Source organism: Ranitomeya imitator, chromosome 4 (assembly GCF_032444005.1).
Source record: "Ranitomeya imitator isolate aRanImi1 chromosome 4, aRanImi1.pri, whole genome shotgun sequence".
Classification (NCBI taxonomy): domain Eukaryota; kingdom Metazoa; phylum Chordata; class Amphibia; order Anura; family Dendrobatidae; genus Ranitomeya; species Ranitomeya imitator.
Window position 1 is genome coordinate 322,650,202 of NC_091285.1, and position 24,077 is coordinate 322,674,278.

General features: G+C 43.2%; 1 protein-coding gene across 2 annotated transcripts in view; it reads right to left on the minus strand.

Moving 5' to 3' along the window:
• LOC138676054 (V-type proton ATPase subunit S1-like) overlaps positions 1 to 24,077 on the minus strand; it is a 224,218-nt gene that overhangs the window by 195,106 nt on the left and 5,035 nt on the right. Inside the window, exon 2 of one of the 2 annotated variants that reach the window (XM_069764897.1) lies at positions 11,316 to 11,427. The exons of the other annotated variant lie outside the window; for it this stretch is intronic. Coding sequence (XP_069620998.1) covers positions 11,316 to 11,427 — 112 coding nt within the window. The remainder of the gene's footprint in view (positions 1 to 11,315; positions 11,428 to 24,077) is intronic. 2 annotated transcript variants of the gene reach the window in all.

A 24,077-nucleotide genomic window follows, 5' to 3' on the forward strand; every position in this document is an offset into this window, starting at 1 on the left:
TAGAGAGTTTAGGAGGAGAATAGGAGAACATCTGGGTGACATTCGAAATGGAAGGGACACAACTGTTGCCAGACATGTAAATGGGTCACATAATGGTGACCTTAAAGTTATACAGTTCATGGGGATTGAGAAGGTCAAACCACCTAGAAGAGGGGGGGACTTTGACAGGATCCTACTTCAGAAAGAAGCCAGATGGATATTTCGCCTGGATACCTGCCACCCCCATGGCCTAAACGAGCAGTTGAGTTATAGGTGTTTCCTATGAATAGAACTATCTAGCTCAGAAATAAAAAGTTTTTCTGGTTATCTTTATACATTTTATATAAGGGTTTTTGACGTTGCTTAATGTATTTAGTCCGAGTAGTTTTGGGTTTTGGGACAAGTCTTCTAGCCAATTAAAACAGGATATACTGGGTTTATTATAACCATGTACTTACGGCAGCCCCTGCTGCGTAAGTGTTATAATCTCTCTCTGACCTGTATTGTATAGGGTTTGAAATAGAGTGTTTAGTATTTTATAAATATGGATAATAACAGAACGGGCGGATATTCCATTTATTTATTTTATCGGGTACTCTAGCGACATAAACATCTATATTCATAATAACAGTATTGAGAAAAATTCTTTCCTACCCTCGCAATAATTACGCAATAATTACCTAACAATTTTTGAGTCATAAACTAAGTGCTACAGTTGAACATCATGACTGGTTGTATAACATATGCTAAAATGTATACGGGACAGATCATGCTTGGGGCATGTAATTGGTCTTGTATTCAAGGGGGGCAGAATGATAGTGGTACACTTTTCTTCCCTTTGAGTACATACATCAGCGAGTGTCCACAAATGTAGCAGGGCATTGTTACCTCCGTGGTATATATAGGCATGTGCACTACAGGGTTACGTTGGCTAATGGCGCATGTTTGACCGTCGCTGCGTGATAGAACATATGTCCCATTGTGTTACTGGCAATGGGGACAACAGTGAATTTATATTTGGCGCTGGTAGATCTATTCTATGTGTTATACACACGTGGGTAGTGCTGGAAACCACAGCAGGACGCTGGGAAGTTGCCTGGTTACAGCGCCTCGTCATATCCGGCCCCGCGGAAACTTTGCGGGGGTGGCATGGTTCCGTCTATTGGGAATGGTAGCCAGAGCACCGGTGGTTCCGGAGCCGCGCCGGTATGTCTAAATTAAACGCAAAGAGCGGCGTGGTCAGGACGTCATTGAGGGTCACGTATTAAGAGCGGTACGGCACGGTCAGGATCCTGTCTGTTAGTGCACGCATAAGCACGAGGGTGCTTCCCCAGGCGGACCATGGGGGAGGTGTATACGGTGTGCACCTAGGCTTCCGCCGTTAATGATAACATGGTATACGTGGGCGGAGCTTGGGGCACGCATGTGCAATGGCCCTTAGCGAGCGGGCATTTTGTTGAAGCCAGGAATAGATCTGCAGAGCTATGGGACATACATGCATAGCGCGGTATGGAGGTGATTGGAGTATCACGTGGCCATCACTGCGTAGATGAACACCTATCCTGTAGAAGCACGTGCAGGGGCGGAAATGAGGTAGGACGCTGGAGTTCCCTGGTAGGTTATTTAAGTGTGAGGATTTAGTCCCGTGTCTCACCCTACCGGAAGTCTGTGCCCATACTGGGAGCATTGGACACGGGTGTTACCTGCCGATGCAGGGACCCCCTTATTTCAAAAAGAGAAATTCCCCACACACTTATTTCAGCTAGTTCCCCTGAGGATTCTCCCATACGGGAGAGGAAACGCGTAGGGAAGGTTACTTCATCGTGGTGGGTACAACACATTAGACTGACTTGGGAACTGCCCTTGTCAGGGCGGGAGCCACGCAGGGGCACGACTGGGGTAGTATAGAGACATTTTCTCCCCCCTCCCCCATGAGGTATTGCAGTGGATACTCCCGGAGAAAGGATGATGTGGTGAGACAAAACCATTTTTTAATAGAGCACTGGTATTACGAGCACTTTTTTGCACTGTTCACTAGCGATGTTATTGTCCATTGGAGATTTTAGTATGATGTAATAAAAGGTATATTTTAGATATTCATATATATTAGTGGTTCTCCTAGCTTTTGTGCCTATTGTTGTCTGAGGACTTTTAGGGGTAATTTATCGTCATACACCCTATACGTTGCTTATATTACTGTTCTTTCTTCAACCTACTAAAGGTGACTAAGTGGTCAACTTTAAACTAATTTTTTATAGACTAAATGCCAACCAACTAGCAATTTATCAATAATGATGTTAATAAGCTCCAGTTACACAATGTTATTATGTTGTCATGATTCTAATCTTTTTACCATTGATTAGCAATATTGTGAAAACCTACACGCTGTTCCAATATGCTTGGATGCATTTCTGATTTTATTGCATCAGATAATGACTGTCATTGTGTTTATTGTCAAAGTAATATTGGAAGTCTGAGTAAGCAGAATTGATATTTGCATTTCCCGTCAAATTATATTTCCCTCTACAAAACCAGATGGAACCTATTTAAGGTATGTATGCATCATATTTCTGTTGTTCGGACATAATTATGCATGTTACTGTATAATAATGGTCTACCTAATTATGTATCACACAATTGCACAAAACATTTAATAAAAATGTAGGCTTCCCTGTATTTTCAAGTTGTTTTTTAGGTGGTAAATCATATATTTCTTGTATCAATAAGGAGTGCATATTACAATGATAGAAAAATATTTAGAATTGAGAGTCCTCAGTGGTTGATACCTTGTAATGGCTAGCTGAAAAGATGGTAACAAATTGCAAGCTTTCAAGACTACACAGGTCTCTTCATCAGGCAAAGACTAAAAGAAATTCTGATGAATCACATTTATGCACAACATAGCACAGAAAAAAAAGGGAAAAACCATGGATAAGCCAGGTGACATGAAGCAGAATTACCATGAGTGATAAACAGTTATGTCCATAAATATTGGGCCAGTTCTTCGATAAGGATTGTTTTATTGGGGTCTGGTTCTGTTGTGATGACCCCTCATAGTCTGAGGGGCAAGTTCCTTAGTTGATGTAAAAAGACATAAATCCATGCGACACATTCATTCCTGCAGTGAGAGTGTCAAAGGTCGTCATCAGTTTATATTCCCAGACTCTTCTGTCTCTGAGATTTGAAACCCGTCGGGGGTTTTTCTGGTAGGATCCGACCTGGTGCACATTGCCCTGCTACATTTTCCTGGTAAGCGCTCCATCTCCATTATTACTTTTGGCTCTGGGACACCTTTTTTCCCATGTGCTGATTTCCATTGTGTACTAATGACCGCTTGCCGTTTCTATATAATGCACCATATATAGTGGCAATCTACACCGGGGGATACTCACCTTTCCTTTAACCATCCTTTCACACTTTATTATATATTGATGTATTATGCACTTTATGCTTGTTAAATTAATAAAAATTTTGTATTTTTTCATTAACTCTATGCTCCGTTGGTACTCCTTTTTTCTAGTAGCTTGTATGGAGTTGGTTTCTTGCTTTGGCTGTGGGTTTTTGGGCACTATTTAGTGCGCTAATCTCCCTTAGATCTGATTATGCTGCCTGGTTTTGCTTTCAATATGTAGCACTATGTGGGCCTATTACACAGAATGGAGCACTATGCAAGCACCTTATACAGTATGGAGCACTATGTGGGCTATTATGTAGTATGGAGCACTATGTGGGGCCATTATACAGTATGGAGCACTATGTGGGGCCTATTATACTGTATCTGGGACAATTATACTGTATGAACGGCAATTCAGAGCTATGCTATATTGTATGAAGCAGTATGTGGGGACTATTACACTTTATGCATTACTATGTGGGACCCATTATACTGAATGAAGCACTATGCGGGGCCCATTACACTGTATGGAGGACTATGTGGAGCCATTATACTCTATGGATGACTTCTTGTGCTCATTATACTTCATGCAGAGCTGTGTGGGAATTACAGTTGGAGAATTATACTATGATGAGGTCACCATTCTTTGTTGGGTGAGTTGAGGGAGAGGGGTACAGTAGGGTCATCATACTGTGCAGGAATTCACTGTGGGGGTATCATACTGTCTTTGGGAGCACTTTTGTTTATATCATACTTTATTATCTATTTTATTCAAGGTTTTTTATCCGTTATTATTACATATTTAAATTAGACCATTTGGCCATATATTTTTTACTGCTCTTACATAAAATATTATTCCACTATAATTCCAAAAGTTAATCATTTTATTTGATAACGAAAAACTTCCTCAATTGTAGACTTTTTTTTAACAAATAACATGGATGGCCCGCGACTTTGTCCAAGTTTTTAACTTTGGCCCTCTGTGTATTTGAGATTGACATCCCTGGCTTACGGGTTATTCTCATCATGATAAAGGGTTACAATTGCAAAGAGGTTGTAAAAACTAACAACTTTGCAATTTTACTTTTGAATAAAAATCCTCTCCATTCTCAAGAACAGACCTCTACTGCAATCGGTAGTTAGCATCTTAGGCTTGGAGTGCAGCGCTTACAAGCTCTTTGCTATAGACTCCATAGCGTGCTAATGTACGAGTTATTTTTCTAATCTAAAACCTCATTATTCAGATTAAATTGCTGTGTTGGAACTTTGTGATAGCTAAGTGGGTTTTGGATTGCAGTTTGGGCACTTGGTCTCTAAAAGGTTCGCCATCACTCTCCTAGGCTACAAGATGATTGCCAACAGCCTGAAACTGATAGGCAGCATGGTGACTAAGACGATACAGTGGTTTAACAAGACAGGTTCCACTCAGATCTGGCCTCGTAATAGTCGTCCAAAGAAAATGAGTCATGTCTAGAGATTGTCTTTTGAAAATTGAGATATGAGTGCTGCCAGCATTGCTACAGAGGTTAAAGAGGTGGGGGGCTCAGCCTGTCAGTGCTCAGACCAAACATCACACACTGCATCTACTTGGCATGCATGGCTGTCTTCCCAGAAGGAAGCTTCTTCTAAAGATAATGCACAAGGAAGCCCGTAAATATTTTACAAAGACAAGCAGAATAAGGTCTAATGGATTAATGCAACCATGTCCTGTGATCTGAAGAGATCAAGATAAACTTATTTGGTTCATATGATGTCATGCATGTGTGGCGGCAACCAGTTGAGGAGTACAAAGACAAGTGTGTCTTGCCTAGAGTCAAACATGATGGTGGAGTGTCATGATTTGGGGCCACATGAGTGCTGCCGGCTGTGATGAGTCTGGTAAGTCCACTCACTCAGCTACTCACAGAGGTTGACAAAGGAACGCTCTTTCTGCTGGTTTATTTAAATCACCGCATAAGGCTGGTTTCACACTTGCTTTTGATCTGCAGCATTTGTACCGCATAAAAACGCATGCGTTTTATTTTCTGTTTAACACTAAAAACGCATGCGTTTTTTTGTACGCGTTTGGCCTCGTTTAACGATGCATGGGGTTTTTTGCTGCATGTGTCCTGCCGCGGAAATGCAACATGCAGTAATTATCAGAGGCGTCTTTTTGGCGCATGGAAACGCATGCGTTCAATTGCGTTTGATTTGCATCCAAAAAATACATTGGTATCTATGGAAACGCATGCGTTTTTACGCACATGTGTTTGGTTGCGTTTTTGAACGCATGCATTTCAATTAAGATAACCATGTCTAGACACTGATAAGCCACCCCCTACCATCAAGGTGATAAAAGGGAGGTTGGGGGCAGTTTCAGGACACTTCTCACCAGACTCTCAAGAAGACAAGACACTGGCAGGCCGCATTTTGGAGGACAAGACCCTGATCAATGTGAGTATATCCTAGCCAATGCCTTTATTTTCTATTTTTTGGCTCTACATGTCCTAATTTCTTCCATTTATTTCTTTCTACATGCATCAGAATGTCTTCTTCGGAGTCTTCATCTGGTGAGGAGTTTGAGCCACGTCAGTCGGAAGTGGACCATGTCAGTGAGGTGATTATTTGCCTCTTCAGCTTGGTAAGTATTCACTGTCACATCGACACATGTGACAATTTGATTTTTCCTTTTTTTTAGAGCACTTCTACTGAGGCACAGACCGGGCAGGAGCAGCGGAGTCAAGCTCCGGTGGGAAGACGGCAGCGGGTACGTATACAAGGCTGACTGTCCTCATTGTAATATTCTTAAATCTTCCTTTCTTTACACTCGCATTTCTTTAATTTTTTCTTCTGGAATCCTTTTGTATGTTGACTTTCGTATTCATGCCATTTCTCATCATCTGTTCTCTTTCTTTTCCTTATGTAATTGAGCAAACTTTAATGACTTTCTTTAATTTTTAGGTTTCACAACAGGACGATGACCTGATCGACAACGACCTCCTAATCACACTGGTCCAGGAGCGAGTTCCGTTGTGGGACAGCCGGGATCCACTGCATTCGATGAACACCACGCTCCGCCGTTTATGGAATGAGGTGGCCCAAGCGATGTGGGATGGCTGGGACAACGCCCCGCCACGGGTCCATAGTGCATTTGGTAAGTATTGCACTGCAGTGTGAAGCAGCAGAGACCTTGGCCGTGCTCTCTTGACTGTGTGTGATGAAAGAAACTCTCCGGAGTTTCTCTCATCACACACAGTTGTCTGTGCACGGAAAAAAGTCAAGTTCCTGACCATAATGTGTTTTTTTTTAACAGTGGACAAAGTAAAAACACGTTGGCGTTCGATGAAGGACCGCTTCAACAAGGACGTGCGCCAAGAGAGTCGTGCTGCCAGTGGTTCAGGAGCAAGGATCCGAAAGTACAAGTATCATCGCGTACTGTCATTTTTAAGACCGGTCCTTGTCCAGAGAACGTAAGTTGTCACATGCTTTCGGTTGTATTGTATTGACATAATCTGTATTTTAAAATTCCACAGGATTTAGCGTCTGGTTATTTTTTGGTATTAATTTTCTGTTTCCTTTTTTCACAGCACACACAGCATGACTGTCGGCCCAGGTTCTGGAGCGGTCCTTCATCCGGCAGCCACGGACCCATCCCAGCCATCCAGCAGCGCAGCAGCAGATGGGCCTTCCACACTAACTGGAGACCAGGGAGCTGGCCCATCAGGTCTTCCCCTTTCGTAGTCCTCTTCCACTGCCCCATTTTTTTTGGGCTCATCCCGGCAGCGACAGAGGGCTTCGGACAGGTCACTCATGCCCGAGTTTTTGCACTTGAGCTCGGTTTTACACGAAGCAATCAAGGCTTTAGGTGACCGAATGGATGTTTCTCATAACCTCTTGAATGCCCGTATCCAGGAGGTCACCAAAAGCCTTGATCAAGTGAAAGCCGACCTCCAGAGGCCAGCTCATTATTTTTTTAACCAAATTGATCAGGGCATGTCGGAACACCTTACCCCTGATCTCCAGCTCAGTGTGATGCAGGCCTGCAATGCTGCTTACGTGCAGGCTATGCAGCAGTCGGTATTTCCAGCAGACACTGGCGGCATATCCAACTGTGCCGTCACTGTCACGATTAACCACAATGCCGACCTCTGCTGTATACCACTGCACGGCCACCTCAATTCCTTCCACAGGAGGACTCCACTACAGCGCCAACACCATGACGAGTGCAGTTGGACATCCCACCGCCACCACCGTGACAACCGCTGCTCCGGCTTGGACCTCCTCCATAGACACCATGATGACACCTGACTTGATGAGAATAGATAGCGTGACAGTGATTGTCTCTCCATTTTGTGTCCAATGGATACATGAGAAGAGAATCATGATGCAATGATGTCAACAAGCTTACCAATAAAGCAACATGGCTGCCATTACTAGCAGTATGTGGCCAGTGTTTTATATCAGTATTTGCAAACCAAAACAAGGAGTGGAACAATTAGAGGTCAATTATGATATTAACATAATAACTAGCACCTCTGCCTGTATCACCCACTCCTGGTTTTGGATTACAAATGATATTAAATACAGATCTAATACTGCCCGTTTTTGGGCAACCTTGGTTTGGAGAGGAAAAAGATAGGAGACAAGGTCAGTACAACCAACACTAAAGTTCATTAATGTGAAATATAATTTTCATTCTAGAAAGTTACTGGAAAAGATAAAGTTACAACAGGACATTTACAGTACATTGTCCTGCCATGACACCCGGCCAATATCTGAATCAAAAAAGGCAGCAAATTGGTCCTGCATGAGACCAACGGCTGCAGTTGACCTCAGCGGGTGATGCTGGAAATCAGGCAGTGGGTGTGCAACTGGTTCATCCAGTTCAATGTTGGGTCGTTCCTTAGTAATTATGTAATTGTGGAGAACCACACAGGCTTTGATCACCTCGTCAACTGTTTCCACTTTTAGATTTATGGCTGATGCAAGAATGCGCCATTTAGCGACCAGAATGCCGAAGGTACACTCTACTGTTCTTCGGGCCCTGGTCAGTCTGTAGTTAAAGATCCTTCTAGTGTGGTCCAAGTCCCAACTGGAATAGGGCTTCAGTAGATTCTCACACATCTGGAAGACCTCATCCCCAACCATAAAAAATGGCATCGCTGGACCTTGAGTGTTGGGGAGAGGCTGTGGCGGGGGAAAATTGAAATTGTTGCCATACACACGCCGGCCCATATCCGAGTTTTTGAAAGTCTGGGAATCGTTGCCACGGCCAAAAGCTCCAATGTCCACGGCGATGAAGCGACAGCCCGCATCAGCTATTGCCATGAGCACTACAGAAAAATATTTTTTATAGTTGGAAAAACTCCGATCCGGTTCTGGCAGGTTTGATAATGCGGATATGCTTTCCATCCACCGCTCCTAAACAGTTGGGGAAATCACACACATTCCAGAATTTTTCTGCAATTTCACGCCACATGTCCACGGTGGGTAGGGGTATAAACTCATCACGGAGTACATTCCACAAAGCCTGACAGGTGTCCACAACTATTCCGGACAGGGTGGATATTCCAAGCCGGTATTGGAAGTGGAGGGATGATAAACTCTCCCCTGTGGCAAGAAATCTAGAAGAAAAACACAAACAAAAAAACATTACAATCTATTCTTTTTATAGTGTGTTTACAAAAAAAAGGAAAATACACAAAAAATACATGTCAGAATAACATAAATTAGGACTGTCATTGGTTTAGATTTTGAACGTACCCTAATGTCACCAACAGACGTTCCTCGGGTGGAATCGCTCTACGGAGCTGGGTGTCCTGTGGCCGTATGGCTCCTTGGACACGAGAAAGCAAATCCCGGAACAATTCTTGCGACATTCTTGTGTACTCCTGGAATTTCTCCGGGTTGGCATTCAGCTTGGCATAGAGCGTGTGATAGGCTCCATGGCTCTCACGCAGTTCAATAATGGGGTGCCTCCAAAAACGCCTACGTTGTCTCCTTCTCCATCTTTCGCGATTTCGGTCTTGCTCCCAAGCAAAAGCACAGGCAAGAAACAGCTTGAAGCTGAAATCCAGGTTGAAATAAAAGCTCTCCATGCGAAGATCCATCATGACACAGGATACAGTAGCAAGCTGTTAAAATTTCAGTAGCCCTAGGGTTTATACATAGTGATCCCATCATACACGCCCTCTCTAGTCCCATTGGTGGTGTCTGGTTATCTTGATTTTTCTCTTGTGAAATTTCTCTTCTTGCGCACCAAAAACACAAACGCAGGAAAAAACGCATGTAAACGCGTACAAACGCTGCGTTTTTTTAGCTGCATGCGTTAACGCATGCGTCTAAAAAACGCTGCGTTTGTACGCGTTTACATGCGTTTTTTCCTGCAGTTGCAGATGCGTTTAAAACGCTGCAGATCAAAACGCAAGTGTGAAACCAGCCTTAAACAGTGCAGGGTTCAAGAAAATAAAAATGGCCTTTCTGGCAAAACCGGGAAACAAAACAATAATATATAGCACAGTCCTTAGGCCAGCGGGAATCTGCCCGCTCTGGGTAGAATCAACAGAGTTCAGAACAGTTGCACACAAACGCATCTCTGGAGTTCTTTTGCCTGCAGACTCACAGTCAAAAAACTCAGAGGTTTAACGTGCCAAACCACACCCTTGGGGTGGAGATATGGTGAGTAGCTGTCCTGCCCATCTCTTAGAACTACTCACAAAAAACAATCCTGTCATGGCTTATTAACCCCTCTCAGCACATAACATGCTGGAGAGAAACTTCAGTGTTTTCACATTACAGAAGATAGCAATCTTCGTGATACATATCTCCCCTCAGGAACATTGACAGCGATCCCATCACAAGAGCTACAGTTCATTGAGGGTACCTTTAATTCCAACATGTACTGTGACATACTGAAGCAGAGCATGATGCCCTCCCTTCGGAAACTGGTCCACAGGACAGTATTTCAACATGATAATGACCCCAAACACACCTCCAAGACTACAACTGCCTTGCTAGAGAATCTGAAGGTAAAAGTGCTGGACTTGGACTATCTATAGATCTAAACCCTATTGATCATCTGTGGAGCATCCTCAAAAGGTTGGTGTAATAGTGCAAGGTCTCCAACATCCACCAGCTCACGGAGTAAGCCGTGTAATCACGGAGGAATGTAAGAGGATTCCAGTGGCAATCTGTGAAGCTCTAATGAACTGCATGCCCAAAAGAGTTAACACAGTGCTTGAAATAATGGTGGCCACACAAAATATTGAAACTTTAGGCATAATTTGGCCATTTTCACTTGGGGGTGTACTCCCTTTTGTTGCTAGCAGTTTAGACATTAATGGCTGTGTGTTGAGTTATTTAGAGGGCACACCAAATTTACACTGTTATACAAGCTATTCATTGACTATTTTACATTGTACTGAAGTGTCATATCTTCAGATATCTTCAGATATAATAAAATATTTACAAAAATGTGGGGAATGGACTCACTTTTGTGACACACTGTATATATATATATATATATATATATATATATATACATATATAGGTATGTATATTTATATACATATACGCACATCTGGCGTATGTATATATACAGTGGCATGTAAATGTTTGGGCACCCTTGGTCAAAATTACTACTATTGTGAACAGTTAAGCAAGTTGAAGATTAAATGATCTCTAAGTGGCCTAAAAGCCTAAAGCTAAAGATTACACATTTCCTTTGTATTTAAACCAATATACTGTACAGGGTGGGCCATTTATATGGATACACCTAAATGAAATGGGAATAGTTGCTGACCCAGATCGGTGCGCTGAATTTGCAGAATGGGCAAAACAAATATTGGAACAGTACCTTCAGCTTACACAGAACATTATGTTCAGTGACGAGGCATACTTTTTTTGGGTGGGCCATTTATATGGATACACCTAAATAACATGGGAATGGTGACAGTTTTCTTACATAGGGTGTCTTGCATTGAACTCTGCTGCAATGACCCGGGTACTGCGTTCACCAGACATCAACACAATTTGTATCCCCTCCTCACGTGTTAACCTCTGCGACATGTCAATGGCTGTAAACAAAGAGAAACTTGTAAATAACTCATGAAAGAATAAAGTTACGTTAAAACCGAGCACACCATTGTTTTTCTTGTGAAATTCTCAATAAGTTCGATGTGTCACATAATCCTCTTCCCATTGAAAAAAATAAAGTTGGATCCAAAATGGCTGACTTGGTCACCACCCATATTGAAAAGTTTCCCCTTCCATATACTAATGTGCCACAAACAGGAAGTTGATATCACCAACAATTCCCATTTTATTTAGGTGTATCCGTATAAATGGCCCACCCTGTAATTTTAAAAATTACAAAAAGGGAAATAAACGGTTTCAAAAGTTTGGGCACTCTTGTAGATTTTTGTGCTGAGATAACTTTGAGAAAGGTTTCAGATCTTAATTAGCCTGTTAAGGTTATTGCTTGTTCATTATCAGCATTAGGAAAGGCCAGGTGATGCAAATTTCCCAGCTTTATAAAAACCCAGTCTCCTCTAACCTTGTGCCAAAAAACAGCAGTCATGGGTTCTAAGCAACTGCCTAGTGCTCTGAAAATGAAAATAGTGGAGGCCTACAAAACAGGAGAATGCTATAAGAACATAGAAGTGTTTTCAAGTTTTCTCAGTTCGAAATGTAATTAAGAAATGACAGTTAACAGGAAGATTGGAGGTCAAGATAAGGTCTGGAAGACCAAGCAAGATTTCAGTGAGAGCTGCTGGTAGGTTTGCTAAAGAAGCAAACCAGAATCCCCACTTGACTGCAAAAGACCTTCAGAAAGATTTAGCAGACTCTGGAATTGTGGTACACTGTTCTACTGTTCACAGACATCTGCAGAAATATGGCCTTCATGGAAGAGTCATCAAAAGAAAACCTCTCCTGCGTCCTCACTATAAAATTTAGTGTCAGAAGTATGACACTTTAAACAAAGCCTGATGCATTTTGGAAACAAGTCCTGTGGACAGATGAGTTTAAAATAAAACTATTTGGCCACAATGATCAAAGGTATGTGTGGAGAAAAATGGTCACAGAATTTAAGGAAAAAAGCATCTTGCCAACATTCAATGGATAGAGGGAATAACGGATTCAACGAAATTGTATAAATATTTGAAGTAAACATAAAACCATCTGTAAAAAAGCTGTGGTTGAAGAGAGGATGGCTTCTACAAATTAACTGAAATAATTTTTCAAGGAAGAATGGATGAAAATCCCTCAAACAAGAATTGAAAGACTCTTGGCTGGATTACAAGATGTGATACTTGCAAAGGAGGGTGCTACTAAGTACTAGTCATGCAGGATGCCCAAACTTTTGCATCGTTCCATTTTAATTTTTATAAATTTTAAAATGTAAATCATGAAAACAAATTTAGCCTAAAAGTCAAAGGAAATGTGTCATTTTTAACTTTAGGACTTTTAGAGATCATTTCATCTTCTACTTGCTTAAAGGGAACCTGTCACCCCCCCTGGCGTTTGTAACTAAAAGAGCCACCTTGTGCAGCACTAATGCTGCATTCTGTCAAGGTGGTTCCCACCGTGAAGCATGGCAGAGGAGGTGTGATGGTGTGGGAGTGCTTTGCTGATGAGACTATTGGGGATTTATTCAAAATTGAATGCATACTGAACCAGCATGGCTTCCACAGCATCTTGCAGCGGCATGCTATTCCATCCGGTTTGCGTTTAGTTGGACCATCATTTATTTTTCAACAGGACAATGACCCCAAACACACCTCCAGGCTGTGTAAGGGCTATTTGACCAAGAAGGAGAGTAATGGGGTGCTACGCCAGATGACCTGGCCTCCACAGTCACCAGACCTGAACCCAATCGAGATGGTTTGGGGTGAGCTGGACCGCAGAGTGAAGGCAAAAGGCCCAACAAGTGCTAAGCATCTCTGAGAACTCCTTCAATATTGTTGGAAGACCATTTCTGGTGACCACCTCTTGAAGCTCATCAAGAGAATGCCTAGAGTGTGCAAAGCAGTCATCAAAGCAAAGGGTGGCTACTTTGAAGAGCCTAGAATATAAGACATATTTTAAGTTGTTTAACACTTTTTTGTTAAGTATATAATTTCACATGTGTTAATTCATAGTTTTGATGCCTTCAGTGTGAATTTACAATTTTCATAGTCATGAAAATACAGAAAAATCTTTAAATGGAAGGTGTGTCCAAACTTTTGCTCTGTACTGTATATAATGAGAAAGAGTCACTGACAAAGTGCTGGAGGGTAGATACGTTTCACTGAGGCTATTAGCTTCAGTGATTTCAAACCCAGAGGTTTTGTTGAGAAGGGTTTATCGGCCATTTTATGGGCTGGATTTTTGTGGACAACCATAAAGTGGGTGGGAGGTTGTCCACCTTATGTCCACCCCAGGGTGTGGTCTTGGATTTAAATAGTTGGCCTTCTGAGGCATTCAGTGTTCCATAGGCCTGGAGAGTGGAACTCCTGTGCTATAAGTCCTGACAAGGAAGATGAACCTGTGTATTTTGTTTTTTTCTGAATGGGCAGATCCCCGCAACCACACACTGTGCTACCAGGGATTCAAGCTTCAGGAGGCTAATTTGCATATTCCAGGTGCCTTCTGGGAGAAGCGAAGTCTCCCTAAGCTAGAAGATCGTTGGGTACAGCCGGGACCAGCTGCTTCGAAAGCATCACCAAACCAGGGATTCAAGCTTCAGGAGGCTAATTTGCATATTCCAGGTGCCTTCTGGGAGAAGCGAAGTCTCCCTAAGCTAGAAGATCGTTGGGTACAGCCGGGACCAGCTGCTTCGAAAGCATCACCAAACCAGGGATTCAAGCTTCAGGAGGCTAATTTGCATATTCCAGGTGCCTTCTGGGAGAAGCGAAGTCTCCCTAAGCTAGAAGATCGTTGGGTACAGCCGGGACCAGCTGCTTCGAAAGCATCACCAAACCAGGGATTCAAGCTTCAGGAGGCTAATTTGCATATTCCAGGTGCCTTCTGGGAGAAGCGAAGTCTCCCTAAGCTAGAAGATCGTTGGGTACAGCCGGGACCAGCTGCTTCGAAAGCATCACCAAACCGCGCGCCGTAGGACATTATTGCAAGAGAGCTTGGCTGAGTAGATTACACAAGAAGGAAAACACACAGCAAGTCAGCAGGATCTAGGAGCAACATGGCAGATGTGACAACCTACATGGTGAGCTGCAGCATGTGCTACATGTTCACAGATCGACCAGAAGAAGAATCCAATTTCACCTGTCAGAAGTGTAGACTAGTGGCCCTTTTAGAAGAAAAGGTGCGGGGTCTGGAAGAAAGAATAGCAACTTTGAAACTCATCAAAGAGAATGAAGACTTTCTAGACAGAACAGAAGCATCTCTACTGGTCACAGAAGGTGCAAAAAGTGTCAGAGAACCTCCAAAAGCAGATGAGTGGAAGCATGTGACCAAAAGAAGCAAGAAGACCATGGAGAAATCACCAACCACACAACTGAAGAACCGATATCAAATCTTTGTAGAGGATGAAGATGGCACACCTAAGAATGAAGCAATACCAGCAAGTAAAAAAGAAAAGGGCACACAGCAACAAGTGACAGCAAAAAGTACAGCCAAGAAGCAACGAAGAGTGGTGGTGGTGGGAGACTCACTACTGAGAGGCACAGAAGCAGCCATCTGCAGACCGGACATAACTGCAAGAGAAGTATGCTGCCTTCCAGGTGCGATGATCAAGGATGTGACCGATAGGATACCAAAGCTCTTCAGCTCCAAGGACGTCCACCCATTTCTTCTGATACATGTTGGCACCAATGACACGGCAAGGAAGGACCTACCGACAATCTGCAAGGACTTTGAAGAGTTGGGGAAGAAAGTAAAGGAACTGGATGCACAGGTAGTTTTTTCTTCTATCCTTCCAGTAGACGGGCATGGCACCAGGAGATGGAACAGGATCCTTGATGCAAACAACTGGCTAAGACGATGGTGCAGACAACAAGGATTTGGATTCCTGGACCACGGTGTGAATTACTGGTATGATGGACTCCTCGCCAGAGACGGACTACACCTCAACAAACCTGGGAAACACACATTCGCCAGAAGACTCGCTACACTCATCAGGAGGGCGTTAAACTAGAAGAAGAGGGGACGGGAAGAAAAACATTAGACTCGAACAAAGACGACCCAGGAAAACATACTCAGAAGGGAGGTAAGAACATTTCTAAAACAATCCACAGTGAGGAGATTGGAACAAAACAAAATCCTCTAAACTGCATGCTCGCAAACGCCAGAAGCCTGACAAACAAGATGGAAGAACTAGAAGCAGAAATATCTACAGGTAACTTTGACATAGTGGGAATAACCGAGACATGGTTAGATGAAAGCTATGACTGGGCAGTTAACTTACAGGGTTACAGTCTGTTTAGAAAGGATCGTAAAAATCGGAGAGGAGGAGGGGTTTGTCTCTATGTAAAGTCTTGTCTAAAGTCCACTTTAAGGGAGGATATTAGCGAAGGGAATGAGGATGTCGAGTCCATATGGGTTGAAATTCATGGAGGGAAAAATGGTAACAAAATTCTCATTGGGGTCTGTTACAAACCCCCAAATATAACAGAAACCATGGAAAGTCTACTTCTAAAGCAGATAGATGAAGCTGCAACCCATAATGAGGTCCTGGTTATGGGGGACTTTAACTACCCGGATATTAACTGGGAAACAGAAACCTGTGAAACCCATAAAGGCAACAGGTTTCTGCTAATAACCAAGAAAAATTATCTTTCACAATTGGTGCAGAATCCAACCAGAGGAGCAGCACTTTTAGACCTAATACTATCTAATAGACCTGACAGAATAACAAATCTGCAGGTGGTTGGGCATTTAGGAAATAGCGACCACAATATTGTGCAGTTTCACCTGTCTTTCACTAGGGGGACTTGTCAGGGAGTCACAAAAACATTGAACTTTAGGAAGGCAAAGTTTGAACAGCTTAGAGATGCCCTTAATCTGGTAGACTGGGACAATATCCTCAGAAATGAGAATACAGATAATAAATGGGAAATGTTTAAGAACATCCTAAATAGGCAGTGTAAGCGGTTTATACCTTGTGGGAATAAAAGGACTAGAAATAGGAAAAACCCAATGTGGCTAAACAAAGAAGTAAGACAGGCAATTAACAGTAAAAAGAAAGCATTTGCACTACTAAAGCAGGATGGCACCATTGAAGCTCTAAAAAACTATAGGGAGAAAAATACTTTATCTAAAAAACTAATTAAAGCTGCCAAAAAGGAAACAGAGAAGCACATTGCTAAGGAGAGTAAAACTAATCCCAAACTGTTCTTCAACTATATCAATAGTAAAAGAATAAAAACTGAAAATGTAGGCCCCTTAAAAAATAGTGAGGAAAGAATGGTTGTAGATGACGAGGAAAAAGCTAACATATTAAACACCTTCTTCTCCACGGTATTCACGGTGGAAAATGAAATGCTAGGTGAAATCCCAAGAAACAATGAAAACCCTATATTAAGGGTCACCAATCTAACCCAAGAAGAGGTGCGAAACCGGCTAAATAAGATTAAAATAGATAAATCTCCGGGTCCGGATGGCATACACCCACGAGTACTAAGAGAACTAAGTAATGTAATAGATAAACCATAATTTCTTATTTTTAGTGACTCTATAGCGACAGGGTCTGTTCCGCAGGACTGGCGCATAGCAAATGTGGTGCCAATATTCAAAAAGGGCTCTAAAAGTGAACCTGGAAATTATAGGCCAGTAAGTCTAACCTCTATTGTTGGTAAAATATTTGAAGGGTTTCTGAGGGATGTTATTCTGGATTATCTCAATGAGAATAACTGTTTAACTCCATATCAGCATGGGTTTATGAGAAATCGCTCCTGTCAAACCAATCTAATCAGTTTTTATGAAGAGGTAAGCTATAGGCTGGACCACGGTGAGTCATTGGACGTGGTATATCTCGATTTTTCCAAAGCGTTTGATACCGTGCCGCACAAGAGGTTGGTACACAAAATGAGAATGCTTGGTCTGGGGGAAAATGTGTGTAAATGGGTTAGTAACTGGCTTAGTGATAGAAAGCAGAGAGTGGTTATAAATGGTATAGTCTCTAACTGGGTCGCTGTGACCAGTGGGGTACCGCAGGGGTCAGTATTGGGACCTGTTCTCTTCAACATATTCATTAATGATCTGGTAGAAGGTTTACACAGTAAAATATCGATATTTGCAGATGATACAAAACTATGTAAAGCAGTTAATACAAGAGAAGATAGTATTCTGCTACAGATGGATCTGGATAAGTTGGAAACTTGGGCTGAAAGGTGGCAGATGAGGTTTAACAATGATAAATGTAAGGTTATACACATGGGAAGAGGGAATCAATATCACCATTACACACTGAACGGGAAACCACTGGGTAAATCTGACAGGGAGAAGGACTTGGGGATCCTAGTTAATGATAAACTTACCTGGAGCAGCCAGTGCCAGGCAGCAGCTGCCAAGGCAAACAGGATCATGGGGTGCATTAAAAGAGGTCTGGATACACATGATGAGAGCATTATACTGCCTCTGTACAAATCCCTAGTTAGACCGCACATGGAGTACTGTGTCCAGTTTTGGGCACCGGTGCTCAGGAAGGATATAATGGAACTAGAGAGAGTACAAAGGAGGGCAACAAAATTAATAAAGGGGATGGGAGAACTACAATACCCAGATAGATTAGCGAAATTAGGATTATTTAGTCTAGAAAAAAGACGACTGAGGGGCGATCTAATAACCATGTATAAGTATATAAGGGGACAATACAAATATCTCGCTGAGGATCTGTTTATACCAAGGAAGGTGACGGGCACAAGGGGGCATTCTTTGCGTCTGGAGGAGAGAAGGTTTTTCCACCAACATAGAAGAGGATTCTTTACTGTTAGGGCAGTGAGAATCTGGAATTGCTTGCCTGAGGAGGTGGTGATGGCGAACTCAGTCGAGGGGTTCAAGAGAGGCCTGGATGTCTTCCTGGAGCAGAACAATATTGTATCATACAATTATTAGGTTCTGTAGAAGGACGTAGATCTGGGTATTTATTATAATGGAATATAGGCTGAACTGGATGGACAAATGTCTTTTTTCGGCCTTACTAACTATGTTACTATGTTACTATGTATGTTATGTTTTGTTTTACGTTAATCCAGAAAGGCCTTGTTTATTTTTGCTAACTCTCCACTGGCTTATTCAGCATCCCTAATAAACCAGTAAAAGAATTAATGAATATATATATATATATATATATATATATATATATATATATATTATAATTGCCTTGTAATGTTTTCATTTCTTGTTCTGTCCAGATGTCACCGTATCCCAGAATTGCAAATGGAGGAAATTCACAGACTGCCATATTGGGACACCCGAGTGATGGGTGTCTCAATATGGAAACTGCTGCTGGTACCAACCTACTGCGCGGTACCACTAGTGGAACTGTTGTGAATTCTGCTTTTGGGCTCCCTCCGGTGGTTGTATGTGGTAATGCAGTTGTCCCTGAATTGCAGTCCTGGTCAGGTGTACCTGCTGATTGCAGTTCTGACTGGGGTATTTAGGTTTGCAGGATTCATTAGTCCTTGCCAGTTGTCCATGGTTGTTGGGAGGTTTTAGACCTCTGTCTGGTTCCTCCTGCCTTGCTGCCAAATCAGCAAAGATAAGTGTCTGGTTTTGTTTCTGTGGCACACAGGCTGTGTGCTTGATAATTCAGTGCTATTCATTTGTTTTTTTCTTTTCCAGCTTAGATTGTGTCAGTATTTTCTCAGTCTTGTTGGATTCTCAGGAGTTGCAGATATACGTTCCACGTCTTTAGTTAGATGGTGGAATTTTTTGTATTATCTGCTGTGGATATTTTTGGAAGGGTTTTAACCCCTTAGTGGCAGAGCCAATTTGGTACTTAATGACCAGGCCAATTTTTGCAATTCTGACCACTGTCACTTTATGAGGTTATAACTCTGGAACGCTTCAACGGATCCCGCTGATTCTGAGATTGTTTTTTCGTGACATATTGTACTTCATGTTAGTGGTAACATTTCTTCGATATTACTTGCGATTATTTATGAAAAAAAAGGAAATATGGCGAAAATTTTTAAAATTTTGCAATTTTAAAACTTTGTATTTTTATGCCCTTAAATCAGAGAGATATGTCATGAAAAATAGTTAATAAATAACATTTCCCACATGTCTACTTTACATCAGCACAATTTTGGAACCAAAATTTTTTTTTGTTAGGGAGTTATAAGGGTTAAAAGTTGACCAGCAATTTCTCATTTTTACAACACCATTTTTTTTTAGGGACCACATCACATTTGAAGTCATTTTGAGGGGTCTATATGATAGAAAATAATGAAGTGTGACACCATTCTAAAAACTACACCCCTCAAGGTTCTCAAAACCACATTCAAGAAGTTTATTAACCCTTTACGTGCTTCACAGGAACTGAAACAATGTGGAAGGAAAAAATGAACATTTAACTTTTTTTTGAAAACATCTTAATTCAGAACCATTTTTTTTATTTTCACAAGTGTAACAACAGAAATGTAACCATAAATTTTGTTATGCAATTTCTCCTGAATACGCCAATACCCCATATGTGGGGGTAAACCACTGTTTGGGCGCACCGCAGAGCTTGGAAGAGAAAGAGTGCCGTTTTACTTTTTCAATGTAGAATTGGCTGGAATTGAGATCGGACGCCATGTCGCGTTTGGAGAGCCCCTGATGTGCCTAAACAGTAGAAATCCCCCACAAGTGACCCCATTTTGGAAACTAGACCCCCCATGGAACTTATCTAGATGTGTGGTGAGAACCTTGAATGCCCAAGTGCTTCACAGAAGTTTATAATGCAGAGCCATGAAAATAAAAAATATTTTTTTTTTCCACAAAAAAGATTTTTTAGCCACCAAATTTTTATTTTCACAAGGGTAACAAGAGAAATTGGACCCCAAAAGTTGTTGTCCAATTTGTCCTGAGTATGCTGGTACCCCATATGTGGGGGTAAACCACTGATTGGGCGCACGGCAGAGCTCGGAAGGAAGGAGCGCCGTTTTGGAATGCAGACTTTGATAGAATGGTCTGCGGGTATTATGTTGCGTTTGCAGAGCCCCTGATGTACCTAACCAGTAGAAACCCTCCACAAGTGACCCCATTTTGGAAACTAGACCCCCCAAGGAACTTATCTAGATGTGTGGTGAGAACTTTGAATGCCCAAGTGCTTCACAGAAGTTTAGTATGCAGAGTCGTGAAAATAAAAAATATTATTTTTTTCCACAAAAAAGATATTGTAGCCCCCAAGTTTTTATTTTCACAAGGGTAACAGGAGAAATTGGACTGCAATAGTTGTTGTCCAATTTATCCCAAGTACGCTGATGTGCCATATGTGGGGGTAAACCACTGTTTGGGCGCACGGCAGAGCTCGGAAGGGAAGGAGCGCCTTTTTGGAATGCAGACTTTGATAGAATGGTCTGTGGGCATTATGTTGCGATTGCAGAGCCCCTGATGTACCTAAACTGTAGTAACCCCCCACAAGTGACCCCATTTTGGAAACTAGACCCCCCAAGGAACTTATCTAGATGTGTGGTGAGAACTTTGAATGCCCAAGTGCTTCACAGAAGTTTAGAATGCAGAGTCGTGAAAATAAAAAATATTATTTTTTTCACAAAAAAGATTTTGTAGCCCCCAAGTTTTTATTTTCACAAGGGTAACAAGAGAAATTGGACCCCAGAAATTGTTGTCCAATTTATCCCGAGTACACTGATGCCCCATATGTGGGGGTAATCCACTGTTTGGGCGCACGGCAGAGCTCAGAAGGGAGGGAGCACCATTTGACTTTTTGAGCGCAAAATTGGCTGTCGTATTTGGAGACCCCCTGATGTACCTAAACAGTGGAAACCCCCCAATTCTAGCTCCAACCCTAACCCCAACACACCCCTAACCCTAATCCCAACCTCATCCATAATCCTAATCACAACCCTAACCATAATCACAACCCTTACCCCAAAACAACCCTAATGTCAACCCTAACCATAACCCTAATCAAAACCCTAAATCCAACACACCCCTAATCCTAATCTCAACCCTAACCTCAAACCTAACCCTAATCCCAATACACCCCTAATCACAACCCTAACCTTAACCCTAATCCCAAACCTAACCCTAATCCCAAGCGTAACCCTAATGCCAACCCTAACCCTAATACGAACCCTAATCCAAACCCTAACCCTAATCCCAGCTCTAACCCTAACTTTAGCCCCAACCCTAGCCCTAACTTTAGCCCCAACCCTAACCCTAGCCTTAGGGCTACTTTCACACTTGCGTCGTTTGGCATTCCATCGCAATCCGTCGTTTTGGACAAGAAACGGATCCTGCAAATGTGCCCGCAGGATGCGTTTTTTGCCCATAGACTTGTATTGCCGACGGATCGTGACGGATGGCCACACGTCGCGTCCGTCGTGCACTGGATCAGTTGTGTTTTGGCGGAGCGTCGGCACAAAAAAAGTTCAATGAAACGTTTTTTTGTACGTCGCATCCGCCATTTCTGACCGCGCATGCGTGGCCGTAACTCCGCCCCCTCCTCCCCAGGACATAGATTGGGCAGCGGATGTGTTGAAAAACTATAGCTGCTGCCCACGTTGTGCACAATTTTCACAACGTGCGTCGGTATGTCGGGCCGACACATTGCGACGGCCCCGTACCGACGTAAGTGTGAAAGAAGCCTAACCCTAAGTTTAGCCCCAACCCTAACCCTAAATTTAGCCCCAACCCTAACTCTAAATTTAGCCCCAACCCTAGCCCTAACCCTAGCCCTACCCCTAACCTAACCCTACCCCTACCCCTAACCTAACCCTACCCCTAACCTAACCCTACCCCTAACCCTACCCCTACCCCTAACCTAACCCTACCCCTAACCCTAACCTAACCCTACCCCTAACCCTACCACTAACCCTACCCCTAACCCTACCCCTAACCCTACCCCTACCCCTAACCCTAACCCTACCCCTAACCCTACCCCTAACCCTACCCCTAACCCTAACCCTAACCCTACCCCTAACCCTAACCCTACCCCTAACCTACCCCTACCCCTAACCCTACCCCTAACCCTACCCCTAACCCTACCCCTACCCCTACCCCTAACCCTAACCCTAACCCTAATTTTAGCCCCAACTGCTGTTCTCCTGCCGGCCGGCAGATGGAGACAGATGGCGGGCGCACTGGGCATGCGTCCGCCATGTTCTGCTGCCGGCGGCCAGGAGGAGCAGCAAGAGGATCCAGGGACCTAGGTGAGTATGCTAGGGTCCCCGAATCCCCCTATTTCTCTGTCCTCTGATGTGCGATCACATCAGAGGACAGAGAATTACACTTTACTTTTTTTTTTTTTTTTTACGGTCGCCGGTAAACAGTTAATTACCGGCGATCGCAAAACAGGGGTCGGTAATACCGACCCCGATCGTGCTCTTTGGGGTGCAGCCGAGACCCCAAAGATTCTCCCGGTGCCGGCCGGCGGGCGCACTGCGCATGCGCCCGCCATTTTGAAGATGGCGGCGCCCACCGGGAGACACGAGGAGCATCGGGGGAGCTAGGTGAGTATTGGGGGGCCACCTGGGACCCCTTTTCTCTGTCCTCCGATGTGCGATCACATCGGAGGACAGAGAAATTAAAAAGAGATCGCTTTTTTTTTTTTTTGCGATCGCCAGTAAACGGTTAATTACCGGCGATCGCAAATGCGGGGTGGGTTAAAACCCCCCCGAATCATGTTCTCTGGGGTCTCGGCTACCCTCGGCAGCTGAGACCCCGGAGAAAATCGGCCTCTGGGGGGCGCTATGGACTTTTTCCACAGCGCCGTTAATTAACGGCGCTGTGGTTTAAGTACCCTTAGCGGCCGCCGTTAAAAGGCGTATCGGCGGTCGCTAAGGGGTTAATACTGACCACTTAGTATTCTGTCCTATCCTTTTCTTTTTAGCTAGAGTGGCCTCTTTTGCTAAATCCTGTTTTCTGCCTGCGTGTGTCTTTCTTCTCCTTCTCACAGTCAATATTTGTGGGGGGCTGCCTATCCTTTGGGGTTCTGCTCTGAGGCAAGGTAGAATTCCTATTTCCATCTATAGGGGTATTTAGTCCTCCGGCTGTGTCGAGGTGTCTAGGGTTTGTTACGCACACCCCACGGCTACTTCTAGTTGCGGTGTCAGTTCAGGATTTGCGGTCAGTACAGGTTCCACCTACTCCAGAGAAAGTTTCATGCAGCTCCAAGGTCACCGGATCATAACATGGAACACCGTTGCACGCACACACTCTATACGCCGTACACAACACACACACACTCACACACTCTCACACATTCTCACACATTCTCACACTCACACACACACTCTCACACTCACACACTCTCACACTCAGACACTCTCACACTCACACACTCACACTCACACACTCACACACTCACATTCATGCAGCCTCTTGCGTGGTACCACCAGCGGAACACCGTCATGAACACAACGCCGCCAGGATCAGCTGAATGATTATCTATCTGCACAAAGATGGCGGCGATCTGATTTACTGCGCCTGCGCGAATTACGAGCAACAGCATCACTGGGACAAAAACAATGCATATAAGCGTAGGCATCAAGCACATGAGTCCCCTGATGGAAAAGTCATTAGATTATCACAGAATGCCATTAGGCAACAACAGCGCCAC